This window comes from Megalops cyprinoides, chromosome 1 (assembly GCF_013368585.1).
Source record: "Megalops cyprinoides isolate fMegCyp1 chromosome 1, fMegCyp1.pri, whole genome shotgun sequence".
NCBI classification, from domain to species: domain Eukaryota; kingdom Metazoa; phylum Chordata; class Actinopteri; order Elopiformes; family Megalopidae; genus Megalops; species Megalops cyprinoides.
In genome coordinates, this window is record NC_050583.1 from 7956743 (window position 1) to 7981478 (window position 24736).

The following is a 24736-nucleotide window of genomic DNA, read 5'->3' on the forward strand; positions in this document are numbered from 1 at the left end:
AGGGCGCTGTATTTGCCTGCAGGTAAACTAACTTTAAACAAAGTGGGTAATGTAATATAAAGAGGTTTCTGGCATTCGGGATTCACTGTAGCACTGAAACATGTCAGAAGTCATTCAGTCAGTGAGCTGATCTGAGAACAGCTTCTCCTTCTCTCTCTCTCTCTCTCTCTCATAGCTGTTGTGGCAAGTTTGCATGGTCTCTACAGGGCTTTGGACAATCCCAGCCCAGTCTTGCTCCCAGTGGCGTTAACATTCTCAGAAATAGGGGGAGATAAGAGTTACTCATATGTCATGGAAAGGAAGGAAAGAAAAACCTGAAATGCCTGCTTTTTTTTTTTTTTGTCTGTGCTCAGCATGCTGGCAGTGTCGGACTCAGACCTTTATTATTGTGCTTGCTGACTGTTTATATGTCTGTTGGACCATATCCTTAGATTTACATGCCCTTAGGCCAGCATGAACGGTTAGTAGCCCACATATTGTATAAATATTTGATGCATTCGGCATCAAGACGGCATCAGGCTTCAGATTAATCAATCTGAAGTCTAAATCAGTCTAAAGTTCAAAGGCTAAGTCTAAGCAGTTTGAGCCATCGAAAGCCTGTCCTAAATGATCACATTCGTGAGGCCCAGGCAGTCTGGGGCTCACATTCTGAGCACTGGCCATTTATTCAGCTGGGATTTCTAAGATGTAATTCAGGTAAAGGCATCTTCCCCTAGGGTGCAACGACAGTATTCCAAGGTCTTCTACAAGGTTTAAACCTTCATTCCTCTTGGTTTCATTGGACTTCCCCAAACAAAGCTGCACTATTGATAACACCACCAAATACCTGACAGTGGTTATTATATATAATGTAATATATTTTTTTTTATTGTTGCCATTCTTTATATTTTTAACTGCTCTGCTTTGTCTGTTGAATGCTGCTGTTGTCTGTTTTCCACCTGTTTAGGGACGACAGATGAAAATTAGCATTACAACTAACTGGCATGCTTACATAGATTACAAAAAAAATAAATGAATAAATGAGTAAACTCCAGCACACAGTACAATGCGACTGAACTGTAGAGGCTGTTTGCAGTATCAACGCCTCGAAACCTGCTGGTGAAGGCCCTGCCACTGGCACTCTGAGCAAATAACAATGTGTTAAAGCTGTTGCCCCGATGTTCAGTGAACAGTGGATGACAGTCATTTTCTTGTTGTTTTTTCTCTCTTTCTGTTCCTGGGGGGCTAGCATTTTGCATGTTATTATTCCTCCGCTGTGTAGACGGGGTGGCCCGGCCCAGAACGCGGAAACGGAGGAGGAAAAAAAGCGCTGCGCGAGGTGACATTTCATCCGTGGGCGGGGCCGGTTCCGATGGGCAGGTGAGGTGACATTTCAGAGCTCATTCCTGGCATTTCTCAGATGCCAGCACTCAATAAGCGAGTTCAAAGGAAGAAGAGAGAGAAAAAAAAAACACCCACAGGACATGGACGTCAACCCTGACACCTTCACCTCCTCTCTAATTCCGTGCTGTCTCAGGTGGAGATTGCCTGGGGTCTTGTCCTATAAGAAGGGCAGCATGATGATGTTTCTGCTCTCTGATCTGCAAATTTGTAAATATCTCTGTAAATATCCCCCCCCCCCCCCCTTTCTCTCTCTCTCGGACTTAAAGTCAGGGACTTTGGAGCTGGGTTGTTGACGGTATAAGAGGATATCCAAAGAGAGGAAACGCTTTAATATAGTGGCACATAGGCACAAAGACTGTCTGTCCAGGTGTATTCAGGCACGACATACCTGAGGCTAGGAACCTTGCTGTTTACGGGATACACTGGTTGAGATCTGATTTATACAATACAAAAAAAAAATGGAAGTAACAAAAAAAAAGGTAATAAAATTTATGAAAATGTCTTGTTAAAAGCTGATGGCAAATGTTGAATTCCACCATAAGAATTGCAAAGGGCAGCTTTCTGCAAGTCATCCCTATTTACATACATTTTACACGTGTTACTGTCATTTAGCAGAGGCTTTTATCCCGAGTGGCTTACATATGTCACATTTTATTCACTTATACAGCTGGATATATTTACTGAGGCAATTCTGTGTTAAGTGCCTTGCCCAAGGGTAAAGTAGCAGCGCTCCAGCAGGGAATTTAACCAGCAACCTGTCAGTTATGAGCCCTGCTCCTTACCACTACACCACACTGCTGGCCACATTGCTGAATTTGGTCTGAAGTATCCTGGTACCATGGGCCCCAGAGGAGAGGGGTAGCACCCCGTGAGGGACTTTGACTGAGGAGATTTTGCGCTGCCTTCCTATAAACTGCAGCCGCCATTTGGCGTGGAACGCCTAATCGCATATCTGTAGTTCCTGTGATCCGGTTTGATGTGGCAGCGACAGCCTCTTCGGCGGTTTTGATTGTGCACAGGAAAACAGCCCTAAGGCATCCCTATTTGTCTTTGATCATCACTGACGGTTCAGAGTGTCTCTCTCAGTGCACGACAACCCCCCCCCCCCCCCACCCCCACCCATCTCTCGCTTTGTCTCTCTCTGTCCTTCTTCTTCTCCCTCCCTCCTCCCTCTCTCCTCTCTCTCTCTGTTATTCTCATTTCAGGCTGCAGTGAAGAAGTGTTTCGCCTGCAGACACACAGAACTGGAAATTTGACTTCTTACTCAAACGAAGTTGTTCGCTTCTGTGGGGAATGTAAAACAGAACGCCCTGTGGCCTTTCATGCCTGTCCCTGTACACCCTCACTGCACGCCCCGCTCGCCCTGTGGTCTTCCCTGTTCTGCTTATTCATAAAACAAACTCAAAACAGCTGCGGTTTATCCATATTTACGTCTGTTTTGTCAGTTCTTTTCTTTTCTAAAAGAGTTGCTCTTTTAACCTTTAACCTCTAATCTGTGATGCTATGAAACTCCATTAGACTCCATGACACCTGTGTACATTCCTTGTTAACACTGAGATGTGTTTACCCACCAACACTGAGTCCATTCATGTCTGGATCTCTGTGTGGCCTCTCGGTGTGTTTAAATGATCTTTCCACTTCAGTGCGTGAACAACCACACTGAGCACCTCACAGTCCCACCTGTGAGGTCATCGTCATCAGAGATCATGCAGGGCAGCACGGGTGTCACCCTGTCGCCCTGGAACAGGACCCCGGAGAACCTGCTTCCCCCTCATGAAGGGAAAGATTTGTGCGGGAGAATAGGGACGGTCAGCAAGCACTGCAGCTGAGATCAGATTGTGCTGATGCAGAGGAAAGCACTGCCACAGTGATGGTGACATCTCTCTCTCTGTATCATCACACGTCTGCTACCTTCAGGTGCGTTTCTTACACCTGCACCCACAGTCTCTGTGCCAGTACATTCAGAGGGAAGCCACCATGCACAGTCCTGCACACACACACGCACACACATGAATGCATATGTACACACCCATACACTTGCATGCATATACAAATCCACATGCTCTCATGCATTTATGCACACAAATACACACATCTCCACAAGCACACACATGTACATCCATACATGCAAGCACACACACACAAAAACCACACAAACATACATGCATGCTCATACACACATAAACACACAAATGCATGAACACACACACACACACACACAAAAAAAAAACAATCACGCGCACACACCATCACTCACGCACACACACGAACACACACAAACATGCACATGCATGCACACACACAAAGCACACAAACACACATACAAACAGATTCACAACCTCAGTTGTGAGCACATTGCACACAGGCACATTGTCATGTGTGTGTGTGTGTGTGTGTGTCTGTGTGTGTGTGTGTGTGTGTGTATGTATGTGTGTGATGGTGTGTGTGTGAGTGTGTGTGTGTGTGAGTGTATGTGTGTGATGGTGTGTGTGTGAGTGTGAGTGATGGTGTGTGTGTGCGTGTGTGTGTGTGTGTGTGTGAGTGATGGTGTGTGCGAATGATTGTTTTTTTTTGTCATGACTGTGCACATACATTAGTGTGAGTGTGTATGAGTGTGAGATGGAAGGAATTGTGGGTAATGCCAGTTGACACAAAATTCCCACCGCGAGTCCCACCGAGTCAATACTGCAATCTCTGTCAGTGAGACCTGCCCCCCCCTCCCCCCTGCCCCCCCTTTTGCCATGCAGAGTAGAGGAGCAGCTTTAGTCAGAGGGTGTCCCGAAACGAGAGCAGGATCCAGCATGCCTAATTCCTAACTGCCAAGCGCAGACCGAAACTGTGTGACAGCAGAAGCGAAACCTGGCAGGGCGAGGGCGAGTGGCGGTTTTCTGCACAGGGGAAACCGGGGCGGGGGCGGGGGTGGCGGGGGGTGTGATGCAGGGAGAGCCAGCAGACACAATACATAGGGCCTGGATACCTGGGCGCAGGAAAGAGCTGAGACCAGCGGAGGAACCGGTCCTGTCGCGTGGGAGGTCTCCTGGCAGGCCTGGGCACGTCCGACCCCACTGCGAGACAGACACAGCAACGATTGGTCAAACACGTGCCCAATCAGTGGATCCTCTTAACCAATGGCAGGGGAAGAGAGGAGCCATGCACCTCCTGGCAGAAGCAGGAAAGATCACCCCCCTTCCTGCCCCACATGCCAGCATCAACTGCACTGACTTGTCCCACGCACACCCAGATAGAGGGGCTACCTCACCAATAAGAGAGGCTAGACATTGAAGGGGCGTACTTCATGCTTCCTTTTATGAGAGGGGTCAAGTGCCCCCTGCCCTAATTCAAAGCAACCCCTCAAAATTGATTACATGCATATGCATTGTAACGCCTTTTGTGCATGCCATTCCTCAAGTCAGAGCAAACATACACACACAAACACACACACACAAACACACACACACACGCGCACACGCTCTTACAGATTTCTCTAAGCTCCTCAGAGCCCTCTTGACCTGGCAGTGGCATGGCATTTCCCAGTGCTGTGCACTGCAGTAAGCTTTCCCCTTGCTGAGCTTTGCTGAGCTTAACATTTCATTCCCAGCCTTGCACTTCTGCTCAGTGATTCCTGGAAATCTTGAGGTGATTCTAAGTAAGCAATGCCTGATTCGGCAAATATGCATTGTTCATAAAAAGGTGGCTTTCTGCTCACAAACAAAGACCAAAAATAGACATAAGCTTTTTAGGTTTTTGTTTCTGTTTAAAATAGTGTCCAACTTAATGGTTTCTACACTCTTGTGAAATGAGTTAAATAGAGCAGCCCTTGTCTCTGTAATGGGTTAATGGGCCACAGAGCAGAATTTGCCATAACTACCCACAATGCTCTGCTACAGCACTGAGCAAGCCGACATTGGTTGTGTCAGCTTACTAAATGCCACATTGCTTTGCTGTTATTGTAAGTGTGCTTGAATGTGCGTAGCAGGGAGGAGGATTAAAGACAGGAGCTTGACCCCCATGAGGTGTTCACACCCATAACTCTTCTGACTGGCGCCCAAACACCCTGAGACCTCCTAACCCTCCTCAGACAATCCCCCCTTTGTTGTACCAGATTCGACACAGCGCCTTTCCATACACAGTTAGCATGGTCCTCAGCTGAAACACCATGAGGCTGAGTGCAGCAGTATCATCACGGTGCTAAAGATGTACCGTTCAGGAGTCAGCAGGATCACTCTGGGGTAATGGTGACAGTGCAGAGCAGGCAGCAGCTTGCCCAGAGTGGCTCTGGGGGTGTGCTGAGGGCTTAGTGCAAATGGGAATACATCGGCAGGTGCTCTGCGATGTAGACATTCTGCCACAGACACAGGGCAGTACTGAGTCATGCTCACACACACACACACACACACACACACACACATACACACAAAAACATGCACACACACACATATACACACACACACACAAACATGCACACACACACACAAAAACATGCGCACACACACACATATACACACACACACACACACACACACACACACACACACACATACACACACACACACATATACACACACACATACACATACATATACACACACACACACACACACACACAAAAACATGCACACACACACATATATACACACACACACACACACACAAACATGTGCACACACAGACACACAAACATGCACACACACACACACACACACACGCAAACCAAGCAATGACAATGAGTCGCTCAGCGCCTGAGGAAACCTGAAATAGGAGCGGTGGAGAGATCAGTGTGCTGATTAAAAACTGGTTTCGCGCGCCCCGCGGCGCTGCGTTGCTGCCTGGCTGCAGTGCGGGCCTGGACTGCAGGCTCCGGGGGGGACAGAGAGCCAGGACAGCAGGGTCCGGGGGGGACAGAGAGCCAGGACAGCAGGCTCCGGGGGGGGCAGAGAGCCAGGACAGCAGGCTCCGGGGGGGACAGAGAGCCAGGACAGCAGGCTCCGGGGGGGGCAGAGAGCCAGGACAGCAGGCTCTGGGGGGGACAGAGGGCCAGGACAGCAGGCTCTGGGGGGGACAGAGAGCCAGGACAGCAGGCTCTGGGGGGGACAGAGGGCCAGGACAGCAGGCTCCGGGGGGGACAGAGGGCCAGGACAGCAGCCCCCGGCGGGGACAGAGAGCCAGGACAGCAGGCTCCGGGGGGGGCAGAGAGCCAGGACAGCAGGATCCGGGGGGGGACAGAGAGCCAGGACAGCAGGGTCCGGGGGGACAGAGAGCCAGGACAGCAGGCTCCGGGGGGGGCAGAGAGCCAGGACAGCAGCCCCCGGCGGGGACAGAGAGCCAGGACAGCAGGGTCCGGGGGGACAGAGAGCCAGGACTGCAGGCTCCGAGGGGGGGCAGAGAGCCAGGACAGCAGGCTCCGGGGGGGACAGAGAGCCAGGACTGCAGGCTCCGGGGGGGGCAGAGAGCCAGGACAGCAGGCTCCGGGGGGGGGGGGGGCAGAGAGCCAGGACAGCAGGCACCGGGGGGGGGGGCAGAGAGCCAGGACAGCAGGCTCTGGGGGGGACAGAGAGCCAGGACTGCAGGCTCCGGGGGGGGACAGAGAGCCAGGACAGCAGGCCCTGCTCCGGGTCCATGCTCTGACCGCCTCGGCCCGCAGCTCAGAGGACCTGCAACACAGGGCCCTATAAACCCCGAAGAGGCCAGTGAACAGAGGAAATAAAAAAAACCATAAGGCGATTTGCACCTATGTTCATCTCTCACAGTGGTGTAGTCTACATGATACACAGGTCTAGGCCGTATACCCACTAAGAAAGCTCCAGGATTTCCGGATACCCACTTAAAAATTACATTGTAATGACATTGTTTTCAAATACAGATACTTTGATATGGAGTTGGTCCCCCTTTTGCAGCTATAACAGCTTCCACTCTTCTTGGAAGGCTTTCCACTAGATTTTGGAGTGTTTCTGTGGGAATTTGGGCCCATTCATTCCGTAGAGCATTTATGAGGTCAGGCACTGATGTTGGACGAGAAGGCCTGGCTCGCAATCTCCATTCCAGTTCATCCCAAAGGTGCTCGATGGGGTTGAGGTCAGGGCTCTGTGCGGGCCAGTCAAGTTCTTTCACACCCAACTCATCAAACCATGTCTTTATAGTTCTTGCTTTGTGCACTGGGGCACAGTCATGTTGGAATAGAAAAGGGCCTTCCCCAAACTGTTACCACAAAGTTGGAAGCATAGCATTGCCCAAAATGTCTTGGTATGCTGAAGCATTAAGATTGCCCTTCACTGGAGATAAGGGGTCTAGCCCAAACCCTGAAAAACAGGTGTGGCCAAGTACTTTTGTCCATATAGTGTAGTTTTGTGACAGAATTTTTCACACAAGCTAATTGTTTTTGCAGACACTGGATTGGGAGACAGCAAACTGTCCAAACCACCGAATATGAAAAAAAAACTTTCATAACGCCCAATCAGACAGCCCTCCCCCCATCCCCCCACCTCACTCACCCTGAGCACCAACGAGCGCATTTCAGAAGCTACAGTGCGTACACATGCGACCGCTGCAGCTGTGTGATTTCGTGATTTTAAAATAAAATTTGGATATTGAAATAAAGTTAAATGAAATAAAACAAAACGAAATGAAACAAAAACAAGTAACACTCTTGCAATTTATAAAAACACATCATCAAAAGCCAGAAGCTGAAGTTTCTGATCCTGGCAGACTGGCACCTGAGATTGCAGAAAAGGAGCCTGATAACATTACAACTGATAGGGCCTAAGTGAAAATCTCATACAGATTAACATTAGCTGATTGGCTAGTATATATTCCTCTAACAGCAGGGGATCTGCGATATGGGTATCGAATAATATTTGCTGCCATGTCTAGTGTGTCCCTGAAGTTGGCTAGTGAGCAATGGTTTTAACCAGGAAATCTAGCTGTCTAGCTAACTAAATTGGCTAGCTAGCCAACAAGTAGCTAAGTTAGCACAGTAGCAGTATCTCCCTCCTCTTTCCCCGTGTTTGCCCAACCTTCAGGCTACTAAACATCACCATAAGAAAACGTAACTAGATATATAAATAATCAAATGACGGTGCTCAGAGATGAAAAGCTTTGGCATGCCTGGTTAACATCAGTCTTGCACATGATATTGATACAGGTAGATGAAGTAGGGAACTTTGTTTTAGTGAAAGTATAACTACTCAGATATACGCTGTACACTGGTAAATGCAAAAGTAGCCTACTTAATTTCAAGATGTAGTTAAGTTAAAGTAGCTACTAAGGCATGATTGTTAGTTTTTGTTACCCACTGTGTTTGATATAGCTATGATTTTTTTTTTATTATTAGGAGGCATTCAATGCACAAGCCTTTGAACTGTGAATGTTAGTGGTCAGGTGGTTAAATGCGGACTTTACAGATGCACTCCACGATTCTAATCCAGTACACTTTTTGTCAACCTCAGCAAATTTCTCCTCACGGTCCTCTAGCTGTCCGTTCTGTAGGCCTATGTGCGCTCAAACAAACACCAGTGTTCCTACACAGTTCTGCCATCATTCTGCCATGGATGCAAGGAGGCAAAGCAAAGTGAAGATGCCAGAGTACAAACACAAACCCCCCTTACCCCACGCCCACGTACACTATGCTACTTTAAACATACAATGTTGCTTGAAATAAAGAGGTTTCATCCTCTGAAAACACATATCCAGTCCTTTGGAATGGCCTCGGTTGTGTGTGAATGCATGTACAGTATGCGTTGGTGATTATGGTGGTGATTATGGGGTTGTCGGGTGTTGTGCTGGGGTGTGCGTGTGCATGGAGGGAGGGGATGGGGGGAATCATCACAGTATACCCACAACTGCAAACTAGACTACACCACTGATCTCTCATGCTGTGTACAGGTTAGAGGCCTCGAGAGAGTGAGAGAGCTAGAATGGGAGTGATTTTCTTTTTAAATGGGAGGGGAGTGGAGGGGTGGGAGGCTTGTTCTTGCATATCTTACATGCCCTAAAATCCTTTGGCAGCACTGGATATTTCCCGCCATGATAATTCAGCCAGCGTCTACCCTTGAATTCTTTGAATTGGAGCCGAGAGAGACAGACAGATAGAAAGACAGACAGAGATTGTTACATTGAGAAACAGGGAACATTATTCACCTCAGAAGACGTCCCCTTCACTTTCAGCAGCCGGTTTAGAATCTGTTAGACGTTCGCCGTTTAACTGGCAGTTAGAGAGAGGGGCGAGTTTCTCCCCCTGAGGGCGAAAGGGTGCAGAGGCAGTGTTGTCACGAAACAGAAAGGACGTGTGCAAAGCGGTGTCCTCATCCACTGCAGGTCATGTCTCCTGCCAACAGGAGTGACAGAATGGCAAATCACTTCATTACCTGGCTGTGAGTGCAGCAAAATGACACCTTTGGCAAATTTTTTACAGTTACGTTCAGGGAAGTAAAGGAACACATAATGCACTGCAATAAAGCGTGGTACCTGCAGACTGCTACAAGGCTAATGACAGAAAAAATGTAAACAGGCAGCTCTAGACCACATTCAGATCACTTTTGTCTTGTTGTAACCCAAAAAGTTGTGAAAATGTCCTTTTGTCTTCTCATTTATGAATCACTTTCTGGGAGCTCCACATCAGTGTGAAGGTGCCATTCTGTTTTAAAAATGACCAACAACTGTATGTCACATATGTGCATCTGCCATTTATTAGCAGAGTAAAATAAAAATGACAAAACTGAGGGTCACTACCTGGCATTCTGAGTATCTGACCATTTGAATATTCCCCCCCACAGACACAACACATCCCTAAATAGTCCAGGGGGTACAAATAGACACCCCATCAGTGCACCATGGACCAAGCAGAGGGATGTTCACAGCCCACCAAGAGGACAGTCTGTGGGTTTACTAGCTCCATTGAATATTATACCCAATGGTTGAGATTTCAAACATTTGATGCCACAAGTTTATGAGAGCCTGACAGGAGTCATGGTCAGGAGTCAAACACAAGAGTCATGTGCAGGAGTCAAACACATGACAGGTAGAACAATAACATAGTAGTCAGATATGAGCATTGTGAACAGGAGTCTTAGACACAAGTCATGCACAAGAGTGAGACACAAGTCTCAAGGAATCATTCACAAAGGTCAGGATTAGTCATGTACATGAGAATTATGGGATTCAAGTACAGCAAGCAGGCACATGAGCCAGGTACAGGAGTCAAACACCAGCCAAGTAGAAGAGTAAGGCAGGAGTCAGACACAAGAGCTATGTGCAGGAGATACGAGTCATGCACTGGGGTGAAACACACGTCAGATGCAAGAATCATTTATTTATGTCAGGAACAAGAGTCATTTACATGAGTCATGGATGGGATCCCAGTACAGACAGCAGGCACAGGAGTCAGATACAGGAATCATATACAGCACTTACTGTATATAATGGAGAGGACAACACAGGCTCCACAGCCTTGGACTGTGCAGGTGAGAAAATGTTCCAGCATCTGCAGGCACTCTCACTCTCCACGCGCTCTTGTCCGGACATGAATCGAGTTATGATGATAAAACTGGGAAACTGCCAGGTGGCACCTCTCAGACACAGGTGAGCGAAAACCGTTAGTGTAACCGAAACAAGTGTTCTTAAATACGCCTCGGGAGGACGCTCAGTGAGGACGGTCTTGGCTCAGTGTCCACTGCCCCAAATGCATGCGCGTGCATTGTTCGGAAAGAAACTCACAAGCATTCTCCTGAGACACATTCAGTGACATCAATGACACTTTCACAAGCACAGATGTGTCAGCAATAGCCTGACCCTAACCCTAACCCTAACCCTAACCCTAACCCTAACACTAACCCTAACCCTGACCCTGACCCTGACCCTGACCTCTACCCATTCCATGCAGTCCGCACTACTGGAAGTGCAGTGTAAGCAGGTTTTTATTTGTGAAAAACTAATCATGTGGAATGCTCTCCTTTGGCCGAATCAGTTAGCCACCCAGTCTGTGAGTGTGTAGCCCTATGGGAAGACAGCATCCAATCAAATCCCTCTACACCAGTGATTACATCAGGAAGTGTCTGAAAGGACCCAGGCACAGCTGCTTATGGCCTGAGAGGCACTGACTGCAAACACCACAGAGGAACTGTGAAATAGGCAATAAATGGTGCATAAAGATGAAATCTGTACACCGTGCTCTGCAAACTCACAATGCCATCCAGAGGAACAGGGTCATAAAACCGTGCTTAGAAGCAATGAAAAAAAAAGGGGAGGGCTGACGAGAAATTCACCCAACCGTTTAAGCGGCGGAACACCCAGAGAAACAGGCTGAGAGACATTTGTTTTTTTTTGTTTTGTTTTTTTTTCTCTGTGAAGCGGCTCAGGACGCCTGTGCATGCCCTGGGTGAAAAAGGCAGTGTTTGTGATGAGCGTCTGGCAGATAAAGGGAGTCAGCATTACTCACACCCCATGGGAACGGAGCGGAGAGCTGACCCACACGCCCTGTTTCAGGGAAAGAGCTTCGTCGAAAGTCCCGCCACCCCTGGGTGGGGGCTGTGGGCTGCTCCATGCAGCGTGCGGGATAGGACACAGCCTGGGGGGCAAATTTCTCCTAAACACACACACACACACACACACACACACACACACACATACACTCCTATACACCCATACACACACACACACACACACACACACACACACACCCGCTCTACACAGCACAGTCACACGAAAATAAGCATACTCTCTCTGTCTCTGTCTAAAATCTGAAACATTGAGCCACACACATTGCACATAGTTAATAAACACACACACACAAACACACACACCCCTCTGTTGACACACAGATGAGAGACACAGTCCCATTAAACAAATTCCCGAGAGTACCCATGCTACCATGGCACTACAAAGGGGAAAAAAAGGATGTGACACTAGAATGTTTAGCAGGTGAGGCAACAAACGAGGCGAACACTCGCCGCACAATGGCCCTTTTCAGAGTCGATCGCGTGCACGAAACACGCGGGAGCGATGTTCCCGCAACGACACCGCCACAAACAAGAGAGGGCTGTCTGGCGTACTGCAGGCAGCGTGTGCCGAGAGTGTCCGGTTACCACATGGGCGCGCTCGAAACTTGACCCCGGGTACAACCTGAAACCGTCCCCTCTCGGCTCTATCCGCTTCTTTGCCCGACCCGGGCCCATTAAAAGTAAAACAGAGAGCATGTGTGACCAGCCTGACCCGTTCCCCAACCCTTGGTCCTCTGTCGAGACATTGCAACACTTCCCTGGGGGATCATTTTACCAGGATCTCAGAGGAGGTGACGCTGATGGGCTAGCTGGGGTATTTTGCCCCCCACGTTCGGCCATGTTCATAAATCCCAGGGTTGCCCTGGGCTACGTTTTAAATCCACTTTCTGAGCTATGATGCTGGCACGTGTGTGTGAGAGCTGACCTGAGCGTTTTGTAAGAGGAAAGGAATAGCTAGGCCGAGACAATGGAATTCACCACAGAATGGAGGCTCAGAGCTGCCCCTCAGAAGCACAGCTCATAAGAGCCAGTGAGCCTGCTAGAGACAGTGACATCACGCCACATAGTGCTAGGGCTAGAGTACGATTGGTTCTGTAAGTTAGAAACCCGGGTGTTTAGCTCAGAGAGCCAACAGTGTCTCTTGATAGCAGCTGCGCCATGTGGTCGTAAGGGGTGGGGTTTCATTTATAGATCAGACCACACTGTTTACACTCCCAAAGCAAATCTCCAGCTGTAGGTTTGGGGTTATCCAGGGTTGGCGTTTTAAGTTTTGCTCCACTCCTGACCCGTCGTGACCCAGGAGTCAGGCTGTGGAAGAACTTGGTGCAGGTCGGGCCCAGAAATCTGCAGTCCCTTCTGTCTTCTGTCCACTCAGTAGCTCTCAGTCCAGCACAACAACACACAAAGCGCACAAATTCCCAGCCTCCATCCTGAGCAAAGAAGAAGGGAGCCACATTGTTGTCATATTTGCTGTAGTTGAGTGTTCCATGGTAGATATTTATGCCCAAAGGCTAAAGCTCGGAAAAACAGGGTGTTCTGTGCCGCAAAGCATGACCATCGAGTTTACGGAGTGCCTTTAGGTTTGGGGGGGGGGGGGGGGGGGTTGGCAGAGCGCAGCGCTGACAGTAACTTAATCATAAATGGCCCTGATTAACAAATCGTCAGCAAACCTAATCTGGACAAGGTGTACTGTGGTCCACTCTCAGGCCATCCAATAAATCCATCAAGAAAGGATCATGGCTACCTGGCAAAAACAACACAGTAGCTGTTTAACTACAGTTAAAAATCGGTAACTGCGACATACTAATATACAATGCAATCTCTGCCTCGTTCAATGATTAAGAGAGGTACACTGTTGAACTAGCCTACAGTTCCTCACATCCAGCATCTGTTGTGTGAAGGTGATTAAGTCACCTTGCTGGCCCAGACATATGGGACACAGCATATGATCCTGGGTCCAGTTCTTCTATTTCTGGCAGGCCCCATGTCGAGAACTGCAGTCCAGAAGAGGGAAAGGGCAGTAAGTGGGTGGCTTTTAACCATGTGAAACCGTGCCTCCTTTCACAGATAATTCGTTGATGACCGCCGTGATTGTCATATTTGTGCTCCGACACCAAAATCGTGCAGTTCTCACCATTCTGGGGCACGTCTGTGTGCTCGTCTCAGGCAAGTTACCTGAAGTAGGAATCCATGCGGCAGCCCAGAAACACAACAAGCTGGCCAATCACACAAAAAGGGTAAAAATTACCTGGCAACAGTGAGAGCGGTGCAGTAGACGCCATTGACTAAAATGGAATGTGCATGCACTTGTCACCTCGTCAAAAATGGCTGTTGGTGTGTAAGGCATGCGGGCCGTGCAGCCAAGGAGACAATAGGCTGGGATCTGAAAGGGTTCTCGCTAATCAGCTTTCAGGCCATGAATTTCCAGAGAAATTCTCAGCTTCATACCTTTGCATTGTGCTGCTGTTGCTGCTGTTCATTTTTTTTTTCAAAAAGGAAATCAAGGTTACAACTTCCTTGTTTTAAAAAGAAAAAAAAGCACTTAACACTTCATTTGAACCCCCCCCCCCCCCCCCCCCCCCCCCCCCCCCCCCCCCCACCACAGCCCCCGCCCCCCCCACCCCTGCTCTTTAAACCCGCTCACACAGGAGGCAATACGACCACTTCCAAGGAGGACAAAATGCGACAATACTGACATATCTGTCAATTTTTCCTCACGTGTTGCTGTGTGGAACATTCCGGACACCTACAAATAAAAAGGTACAGTGTTTTGTGTCCTGAAACAACCTGCTCACAGCATAATAACCCACTTAGGGGATACAGTTCAGCCCACAGTCCTTCAGACAATCGAGCCTCCTGAGGCACTGATGGTGGTTGATTTATGAATGCTGGGCACGTCCAACCAGAAGTTTTCCTGGATATTATTTTCTCACTGGGCCACCTTATGTACCTTTCAAGTATCACAGTAACAAAAAAACTGATAACCTATTTATTATTTTCAGCAAATACTGCCTGGACTTCTCTGTATTTAAAAAAATCAGAAACTATTACTATATATACTAGTGTTGTACTATTACTATACTATTACATACATCATATATCAAACTGGAAAAAAATAATATGAACTACTATTAACTGAAACAAGGACAGTGGAGAAGGAGTCCTGCAGAAATAGAAGAAATAGAAACTATGATAAATAAAAAATCATGATCAAGTTTTTCCAGCCGTCTAACCACACTGATGTAGACATGTGAAGGCAGAGCAGGTAGCGGATGTGTTTTATTCTGCTTCAGCTCTCACTGGGCTGGGTGGCTGCTGGTCCTACAGGCTGCTCCTGTTTCAGGCCCTGTCCTATCACCCCACCCCCCCACGCCCCAAGCCCCAAGCCTGGGAAGAGAGGGCTATCTTTACCCCACTCACCTCACTCACACACACACATACACACACACACCTGTGTGAGCTTGCATTGTGGACACACACACCTGTCTTCAGCAGCAGGCACCTCAGGCAGAGGCAGGTGTATGCGCGCACGTTTGTGTGCGAGGATCAGGTGTGTGTGTGTGTGTGTGCGTGTGCGCAGGTAGACAGGCAGAGCGCCGGCAGAACGAAGTGTGGCTCGGGGCCGGACTAATATCAGGTGCATGGGTGCACCCTCAGGGCTCCTCTACCTGAGTGGAAACCCCGCCCCCCAGAGCTGCCACGTCAGAGACAGGACAGGTAGAGAAGGACAGGGCAGGTAGATACTACCTCCACACACAGGACGGTTACAGCAGAGGCTCTGTAATTGCAGGACAGGTACAGGTAGACAGCAACAGGGCAGGTAAATACTACCTCCCCACACAGGTAACAGCAGTGACTCCACACAGGCAGGACAGGTAGAGAGGGACAGAAGAGTGATTCTGCTCTACACAGTACAGAAACAGCAGCGGTTTCACGCTGACAGGGCAGATTAGCTCCCTCCGAGACAGGTAGATACCATATGGAACAATAACGCCAGTGACTCTTAACGGACTGGACCAGCACTGGGACAGACACTGCCACCTTCCCTCAGCCCTGAACAACCCGGTGCTCCAGGACTCCGACGGTAAGACTGCTCCTCCTTCAGCTCCTTCACCTGCTCCCTCTTCCTACAGGTCCCACCTGCACACTGGGAAGACAGGTGTGTTGCACACAGGTGGCGTCAGCCCTGAATTGTGCTTTAAATGGGCAAAGTGGTGTCAGGAACAAGTGTGGTTAGCGACGGACAACGTGTGAAGCAAGTGATATTAGGTACTGGTGCAGTAAGAGGCAAGGGGTCTCAGGGGCGGATAGTGTTTGAAACAAGTGGTGATAGACACAGGTGGTGTTAGAGGCAGGTGAGCTGTAAATTTGACAGAGCGGACAAGAGTTTGGCTGCAGCTGCTGCAGGAGAGAGAGTTGCCGTGGTTGCGGCGCACCTGTTACCTGTTGCCTGCGATACATGTAGCCTTACCTGGTGCCTGCATTGTCACAGACTGACACAAACATAGTCTAGCCTGGTGCCACCCTGAGCCACCTAGAACAGCCAGGACCCACGCAGGTTTCTGTAAATAATCCCTCGGCATCAATGGCTTAGCATGCATCTGACTAAAGCAACCTTAGCAAGTAAATAAACTATTGCGTCTTTGAAGCCACCAGCCTGTAGTAACAGGAACAGCAGGTGTGAATGGTGCTCTCCTTGCCAACAGTTAAACCAAATTATTCTATATCTTATTTATGACCAAAAAATAGGTAACAGGAGTCAAAGTCACTGTTGAAGGTGAGCCCAAAAAAGACATTAAAATGTTTTCCTTTTCGTTACATTTCTGTCAACCTTAATTCACTTCAATCTTTGCACCGTAAAGTGCTTTGTAGCAGTTTCTGTTGTGAGGGGTTGCTGCACAAATCCAATTTGAAATGTGACTCCTTTAAAGGCACTGGTGTGTTCAATAATTTGTTGCGTGTGCCTTCTTTTTGTTTTGTTTTGTTTTGTTGTGGCATGTATGCCTGTGTGTTTCCTTACTGTGTAACGCCCACTGTTTAACAGAAAGGAGCTTAATGTATCACACACGTACACACACACGCACACACAGGGGCCTTCGGCTCTGGCGAATATGTGCTTATGATTATTGGGGTGGCATGAACGTGGCCGCTGACTGACACAGGCAGGAGCCGAATTGATCACATTTGCAGAGCGCTTCATTCCGAGCAGCCGTGGGGAGGGAGTGGCCACGGCAGTTTTGGCAGTCCGCTGTGGAACCTGAGTGACGACTTCTTGCGACAGTGTGTGACAGGCAGGCAGGCGATGGCCCTGGGCGTGGGCGCTCTGGGTGTGTGAGGGAGCGGGGAAACCGGCCCTCCTGGGGCATGGGCGTCCACGCTCGATTTTCGCAGAATACCTGTGCCGTGAATTTTTTTTTATCCCCTCTGTCCTGCATGCTTCGCGTGGGCGTACAGATTAGCTGGAAAACTGTGATCGGCTACGTTTTTTGGTCCCCACAAAGACGTCAGAATTGACTGCTGTTGTGTCACAATCATTTTTACACCCTGAGTGTACCTGTTCTATTCTGCTGTGCCTCACCACTTGGCACAAATAAAGATGTACATCCTGAACACTGTATCACTTAGCCTCCAGATACTGTTACACCTCTTGGTGCAAGAAAAGTCTCTATAAATAATATTGATCTATTCCCCAGTTCTTAAGTTACAGTTCTAGCTTATTGAAAAGATAAATTTAAAAAGGTACTGCAAACTGTTCAGAGCAGTGAACAAGCCACCAATTTATGAGGCTGTGATGTACTTGCGTGTAAATATTAATGAATCAAAGCTCTGCTGATAGGATGGGATATAGGTAGTGACGGGGCAGCTGACTGAAGTTTTGGCTTTCTCCCCGTGCTGTTTGGCCACTCTGTTGTATCCGTCTCTCTCTTGGATTTTGTGCCTTATGGTTGGCTGGAGTGAACAGCCGTGACTTTGGCTATGCGGGTCGTGTTATTTTCACTGAGAGAGAGGGGGTCAGGTTTTTTTTCCCCCCTACAGCTAGACATTCTGTCTCCCGTGGGACACCTGAGATTGGAACTCGTCCCGGGCCTGGCTCTGGAGGGAGGGAAACTCCAGTCGACAAGTCCGCAGCCTCAGCTTAGTCTCTAAGTGAGACGAGGTGTCGGAGGTGTCAGCTGATTGTTCGAATGAGAGATTCAGATTTCAACTGGTTGGTTCAGCTGGTCAGGTGGCTCTGCCTGTCAGATTCCAAATCGATAAATTAACTAAGGATCAGCTCCTTTTCTGACAGAGCTGTAGAAATGAAGGTAATAAGAAAATAAAATGAACAAATATAAAAAAAAACTGCCTGAGGGTCATTTCTTTTTTATGTGAAAAAAGCCAGGTTTCACCTTGTCCATGGTTGGTGTGAATGGCCTTTAAACATTTGTGATTGTCACCTCTGATTCATTGAAATGACTGGAACACATGGCTCAAAACAGATATCAGTGAAACCGTTAAGCATAGATACGCAGGTTTATGTAAGTGTCCCATTTGCAATGGACAGGTAGGGCTCATTCATTCTTGCTGGCCTCACGCCTCAGAGGTCGAAGGTCAAAGCAACTTTCCCGACCACAGTTTGAAAATATCCTTCTACTGTGGAGACCAGATTCTCTCACCTGGGGAAGTGGGATGTGACGGAGGGACGCGGCAGCCTGAGCTGGGGGGGGTGGGGGGTGTGGTGGGGGGGTGTTGACATCATCACGAGTTCTGCGTGCGCCGGGGTGAGGTCATGGGAAACAGGAGGCTGCGGATTCTCACGCCGTCAGCGATGCCTTGAGAGTGAGGGAAACGAGTCCCTGCAGGTTCCCTCTCCCCGAACAACACCCCCCTCCCTCCCCACCAACCACCCCCCGCCAGGAGGGACTCGCAGTGCGCGGCAGCCCTTCTCTACCTGGCTGCGTACAGACAGCCTACACACATGCTCAGCCGAGCCACCTGGCCAGCTTGCGCGCTTACACACACGTGATCTGCCGAGATCCCGTCTGGGTCAGGGCTCAGACGGGCAGGGCGACAGAGACGTGGAAAGTGCAGCCCCGGTTTTATAATTCTACCTGCGGGACACGCGCATTTACCTATGCAAAACGCCCTCCGCGGCTCCACACCCTGATTTGCATGCTGTGACAGTTTCAGGTCGGCTTGTTTTTGTTGCAGTTGCTATCCCACATCGCCCCGGGCAACTGTTACCGGTTAATTTGGCCCAGGGGCTAATGTTTCATGGATAGGCAGAAACCAACCCTTGTTTAATGTACCACGGAAGTTTATTCAAGCTGAGGGGAGGATTACATGTGGAAAAGAATCCTTAAGAAAAATATTGCAATGTATTTACCATAGATAAAAATTAAATTCAGTGTTGTTGAGATAAATGGATAGAAGTTCTGACTTTGCAATTAAAACCATGCTTTTCATTTTGTTGTCTTTTCAGGTCTTGGGATTTGGTGACATTTTTTCCTTTTTTCCCTTGCAACATCACTGAAAGCATGCAGCATTTGAATCCAGTAGGACTTTGGTAAAATCTCCTGGGGCCAGAGGAAAAAAGAACAAATCCAGATATTCTCCAGCACACCACCACAGTGACAATCATCCTACACACACACATACACACACAAACTCCAACAACATGAACACTGTCAGGGAGCGCAAGCCCAAAAAACCCCACTACATCCCCCGGCCCCTGGGCAAGCCCTTCAAGTACCACTGCTTTCAGTGCCCCTTCACCTGCAATGAGAAGTCCCACCTCTTCAACCACATGAAGTATGACCTGTGCAAGAACTCCATCTCTCTGGTGTCCAAGATGGCCAAACCATCCACCCAGGACCCCTCCTCGGCCCGTGTCAGCGCAGAGAGGACGAGCACGCCCACAGCCGCAACCGCAACCACGCCGCCGCCCCCGCCCCCGCCCGTGTCTTCTGTGACTGCAAACATGAGGGCATCCACACCTGTGACCACAACCATAACCACGCCCACAACCACGCCCGCCACCACACCGCATCCCAAGGAGGACAATGCGGCCCACAGAGTGGAGTCGCCGCCGCAGCCGAGGAGCACGGAGGAGGAACGGAAAGAGGACCAGTTCGCCCCCACGGGAGATCAGAGTCCTCCAGGTGCAAAGGCAAGATTAACGGGCAATGAGGCAGAGAGGCAGCAGTCGGAGACCCTGACCCGCCCCTCAGCTTTCTCACCAATCACCACGCGCCGAGACAGCGACAAGGAGTTGACGCCGGCTGCGCACAAACCAGAGGGCTTCCCTTCTCCCATTCCTCCCCTCTACCATCCCACCCCTACCTGGAGACCGCCCTTCGTGCCCCCACCGAGCTTCGAACACAAACCCCCGTCCCAGGACAAGATGGCGAGCCCCGGCCAACCCCCTTCCGTTATTCCGGAGTACGCCCCCTATGTGTTCCCCGAGCACCCCCTGCACCCCTTCTACCAGCCCTACCTGCTGCCGGCCAACCTCCACGAGCAGGACAGGATGCACCCCATTCGCCCCTACATCCTGGACCTTCAGAGACCCCTGCTGCCCCGCCCCCTGTTCCCTACCCACGCACCCCTCCCGCTTTCAGAACACCACTACAGGTACTGCCAGTCCCTCCACCAGGCCGTGCCTTTCCAGTATGGACTGTACCGCTCCCCCGAATCGCAACACCAGCCCTCTTTCCCAGAGTCCGGCCCCCTCTCCCTGGAGACGTATGCCCGACACCTGGGGCCAGGGGAGTATGGGGCCTACCCTCACCTCTACACCCAAGTTGATACTCATGGCAGACTCCCTAAAGACTGCCTAGCGGGGAGAGGAGTGGGCCCTGGGGTGGGCAGACAGGACCAAGGTGAGGGGAAGAGACCAAGAATGAGCCCCAAGGCTGGCTGTGCTGCCTCAGGATCGCCTGACCGGCCCAGCGCCACTGATTTCACCCAAAAAGACTCCATTACCCATGATTCTCTCTCAGGGGAAACAGTATCTCTCACTTCCCACCAATCAGAGGGCGGTAGTCCCACTATGCAGCCAATCAGAGAATCAGCCAACCTGGAGAGCTCACTGCAAAGCTCAAAGCAAGAGGGCAATCTGCAACAGGCAAACAGGTAGGAGACAATAAGAAAACAAAAATTTCTGTCATTTACCAATGGAGAAGTCTGCGTGTAACTATAGACCTATCATGATAACAGTGAATCTTACCTAATAAAGTTTTTTATACCATGAACTTGGTTAAATATAAAGTGTTTCTACTTGAATGAGTATAAAGAATGTTTATACATTCTCTTCTCAGGACATCGGAGAGGACAGTTGAGCAGCCTGACACTGCCTCCTCAGAGTCCGATCCTAAGAAGATGTCAGAAAACGAGGAGGAGGAGGAGGCAGGGGACGAAGAAGAGGATGAGGAGGACATGGTTCCACTCAACCTTTCCAAGAGGGACCATGCTAGAGCAGACCACGTCACTGACCTCCACACCAGCAGGGGGAGCTCTCCCAAGTTGCAGGACATGCTGCAGGACATGCCTCTGAACCTGTCCTTAAGGGCATCCCCGGGCGCTGCACCTGGTGCTCCCCTCTCCCGCTCCCAAAGCCCTCAGCAGGGAGAGGCGAACAGGTGCCATCAACCGCCGTGCGACGACAGCGCCGCCGACCTCCAAACATGCGACGAGCAGAAACAGACGGCGGCTTTCGCCCTGTGTCAGCTGGCCAGCTCCAGCCACTGCGGCCTGCGCACAGACACCCCACCCGACACTCACTCGGCTGACTCCGCCACCCCGACCACCTGCCCCTCCCCGGCGGCGGAGCCCGCAGCGGCGTGCAAGCCAACGGAGCAGGGCGGCAGGGTCAAAGGTCAGAAGAGGGCCAGCTCCGGGGGAGCCAACAGACCGCCCCAGCAGCAGCAGGCGAAGACGGCCAAGACGTCCAACTCCAGCCGGACGCTGAGGAAGAGGCCGCGGTGCTCCTGATAAGTAAAGCCGGCAACCGGCTCCAGACCGGCAGAACATCAGCTCACCCAGGATCCAGCAGGACCCGGTCGCAGTCTTTGCGATCAGCAAAGCGGCAGCCTGATGAGAGGCCATCAGTCCTTTACCATCCACTTACTCTCTTTACCCTGTTCTGGATCGCCTGAATATTGGCTCAGCCATAGGCACTACTCTTGACTTGACTTGTTCCTGATTGGACACACGCCACCTCTGCCTGATCCATGAATGCCTTCCATGAGAAAAACAATCTTTTATTAGATGTTCGGGTTTGTCAAGTCTCTGTGTAACTGAATCTTTACGTCCACTCTGTGAAATCAGGAAAAATGAGAGTATAGGTGACTGTGAGCATACCAAATACATCTGACAGAAGTCTTGGTCATCCGATCAAAACACAGCCAAGATTGTTTGTCATAAACATTTCGACAGGAGAAATCTTTTCTTTTGCAATAGTATTTTTTCAGACACGTGGGGTTGCATGCCTGCCTTATGTGGGACTCATGGAGAGAGACATGTTCTCACTTGGGAGAAAGACCCATGGACTGGGATGAAATATCCTGCTTTTTTAATGAAAATGTTCAGGTCTTGTGAGGACAGTCCTGGTGACAAGAAACAGAGGAGATGTCATTATTTGTTTGATGACATATTTATTGCAGCCTATGGGTCCAGCACTAGGTAATGGCAATCTGTACATACATGACTTTCTTTAATAAAGAAACACTGTGTATATGTATGAATGTGTATCCTCATTGACTTTTCTCTGGGTTGTTTAGAAGGGAAAAAGAGCAGTGATTTATTAGTTTGTTCCTATGACATGTGATAGCATTAGGCCATAAGAAAAAATAATTTTTCCTTCAGTTGTGAAATTGTGAAAATGAAATGCAACCACAAGGTTACAGATGCAGTTTCCAACTGTGACAAATATTGCTGTACCGTTAAATATAGTATATAACACATACTGCCTCAGTAAATATCCGGCCAAAATTACAAATAACGTAAATCAAAGCACCTTATTGAAAGCATCTGCTAAGCAAATGTAAATGATCAAATGGAAGTGCCCAACAAAGACTTGCAATAGGTTTTTAGTTTCTGGTGAGCCACTCACCTGAGCCATTCTGTGTATGCTAAGCCATGCTAAGGCCACAAATACTGTGCGATGCTAAGTCGTGGTAGGTTATGGTAAAGCTGTGAATGCTATGTCATGCTAAGCCATGCTAAGCCATGCTAATATACACTAGGTCCAGAAATGTCGAGCTAAGGGTGCCAATATTGATGCTATGGCCAGGTCGTTATCCTACCCCAAGGTAATCCTCCCACTGCCCTGGTATGGGAACCCATGGAGTTTACAGACTCCAGTGTGAGGTGTTGTGGCTGGCAGGGAAGGCCCTGGGTTCTTGGTTCTGGGTCTGGTACAGCATTCCTTACTCTCCGGCGGGCGTGTTCGTCTTGTTCCTTAAAAGCCCCAGTCCAGCAGGTTCCTCTGCCCTACTGCCCGGGTGTCGTCAAACACACAACCATTGTCAGGGCGTCAACACTCATTGTGCCAGGGTGGAGATCCTTTCCAAACTAAAGGGGGGGGGCTTGGGGGGGAGCTGCCAGAACTTATTCTCTGAATGAATACTCCTGCACATGTGTTTTATGAGCTTGAGAGATAACAGACACCCTTCTTCAGGCTGAACTGTTGATTTATACATCTAGATAGGTGTCGAAGCAACCCTTGTTATTGCATGGCTTGAGGGTAGTACAGCAGTGCACCGCCTGAGATTTGAACGTACATACTCTGGTTACCAAGCACAAGCCCTCTGACCACTACACAGCGCTAGGACTCACTGCAAGTGGGAACAGGCAGTTGAGTTGACCTGGACATGGTCATTCAAGAAATAATTGCCAGCTGATCAGGTTCTACAGTGGGTTTGGGGTGGTCAGTTGGTCAGTTTTTATGACCCATACACTGTAATGAAGATTCATCAGTCTTAATGCACATTTCAGCACATGCTGAATTTGACTTGGTCATAGGGTTGTTCTCTGTTAAGGAGCTAGTAGCTCTTACCCCAGTAGCTATCCCATTGGTTACACTGACCAAGCAGGTGCAGCAGCTATTCTACCTGAACAGCCCATAGTAACTGACTAACTATTTTGAGGCATGAATTCTAGCTAATTCCAAGCAGACAAGTCACCTGGGAGACCAAAGATTGGCTATTGAAAACAGATATTCCACTGCATAGACTTCACCTCAGATTTTGTCCCTACTCTGTATAAATCCCACCCCCAGAACCCCTGCACTTATTAACAGCAAAAAATATCTCCAGGAACTCCTCAGCCCAATGGGTAGAAAACACAGGAGCATGTTGTCTCCCTGATTAACGGTCCCCTGGCACTTTCACACTAAGTCATTACCATGACTCTACTAAATGTGTTAAATGGCAGTATCGGTGCCTCGGGGCATTGGCCTAATGGTGCCAAGCTGCAGACTATCATTACCTGGGGGATTAGCGCTAACCTTTAAAGTGTGTGAGCCTGAGCCTATGCTCTCTCTCAGTGGGCCCTCTCCCTTTAAACACGCGCAGTGGCGTCGCCGGTGTGACACTCTCTGTCAGGACCATGCACCGCGGCCTCCCCCTGTCACAGACACTGAGCCAGTTTTAATGCCCTGGGCTGTGAGAAACAAACAAGACATGAGCTTTCAGCCCCGCTGGCTACCGTCACCCCAGAGTGGGGACAGGGCCGCCTTGGGCCTCTCTCTCTGTCTCTCATTCCAACAATCTCCTCCTTCTCGTTCTCTCTCCTGTCTCATTCCATCTCTCCCTCTCTCGCTCTCACTATTTCATTCTCTCTCTCTGTCATTCCAGGACTCTTGAGAGTCCCTGCCACTAACT

The 24736-nt window shown here is 49.4% G+C and overlaps 1 protein-coding gene across 1 annotated transcript; it reads left to right on the top strand.

The window, feature by feature from the left end:
• Positions 1 to 15578: 15578 nt before the first annotated feature.
• On the top strand, positions 15579 to 21860 carry znf750 (zinc finger protein 750). Its single transcript, XM_036520964.1, has 3 exons — positions 15579 to 15957; positions 19336 to 20987; positions 21173 to 21860. The coding sequence occupies exons 2-3, from the start codon at positions 19531 to 19533 to the stop codon at positions 21843 to 21845; spliced, it is 2130 nt and encodes a 709-aa protein (XP_036376857.1). The 5' UTR covers positions 15579 to 15957; positions 19336 to 19530; the 3' UTR covers positions 21846 to 21860.
• Positions 21861 to 24736: the final 2876 nt, after the last annotated feature.

Bases quoted from the DNA above. Each gene is read 5' to 3' on its own strand.
- znf750 (XM_036520964.1), top strand. From the start codon at position 19,531: ATGAACACTGTCAGGGAGCGCAAGCCCAAAAAACCCCACTACATCCCC. The intron at 20,988-21,172 runs GTAGGAGACAAT...TTCTCTTCTCAG, and splicing joins AATCTGCAACAGGCAAACAG to GACATCGGAGAGGACAGTTG.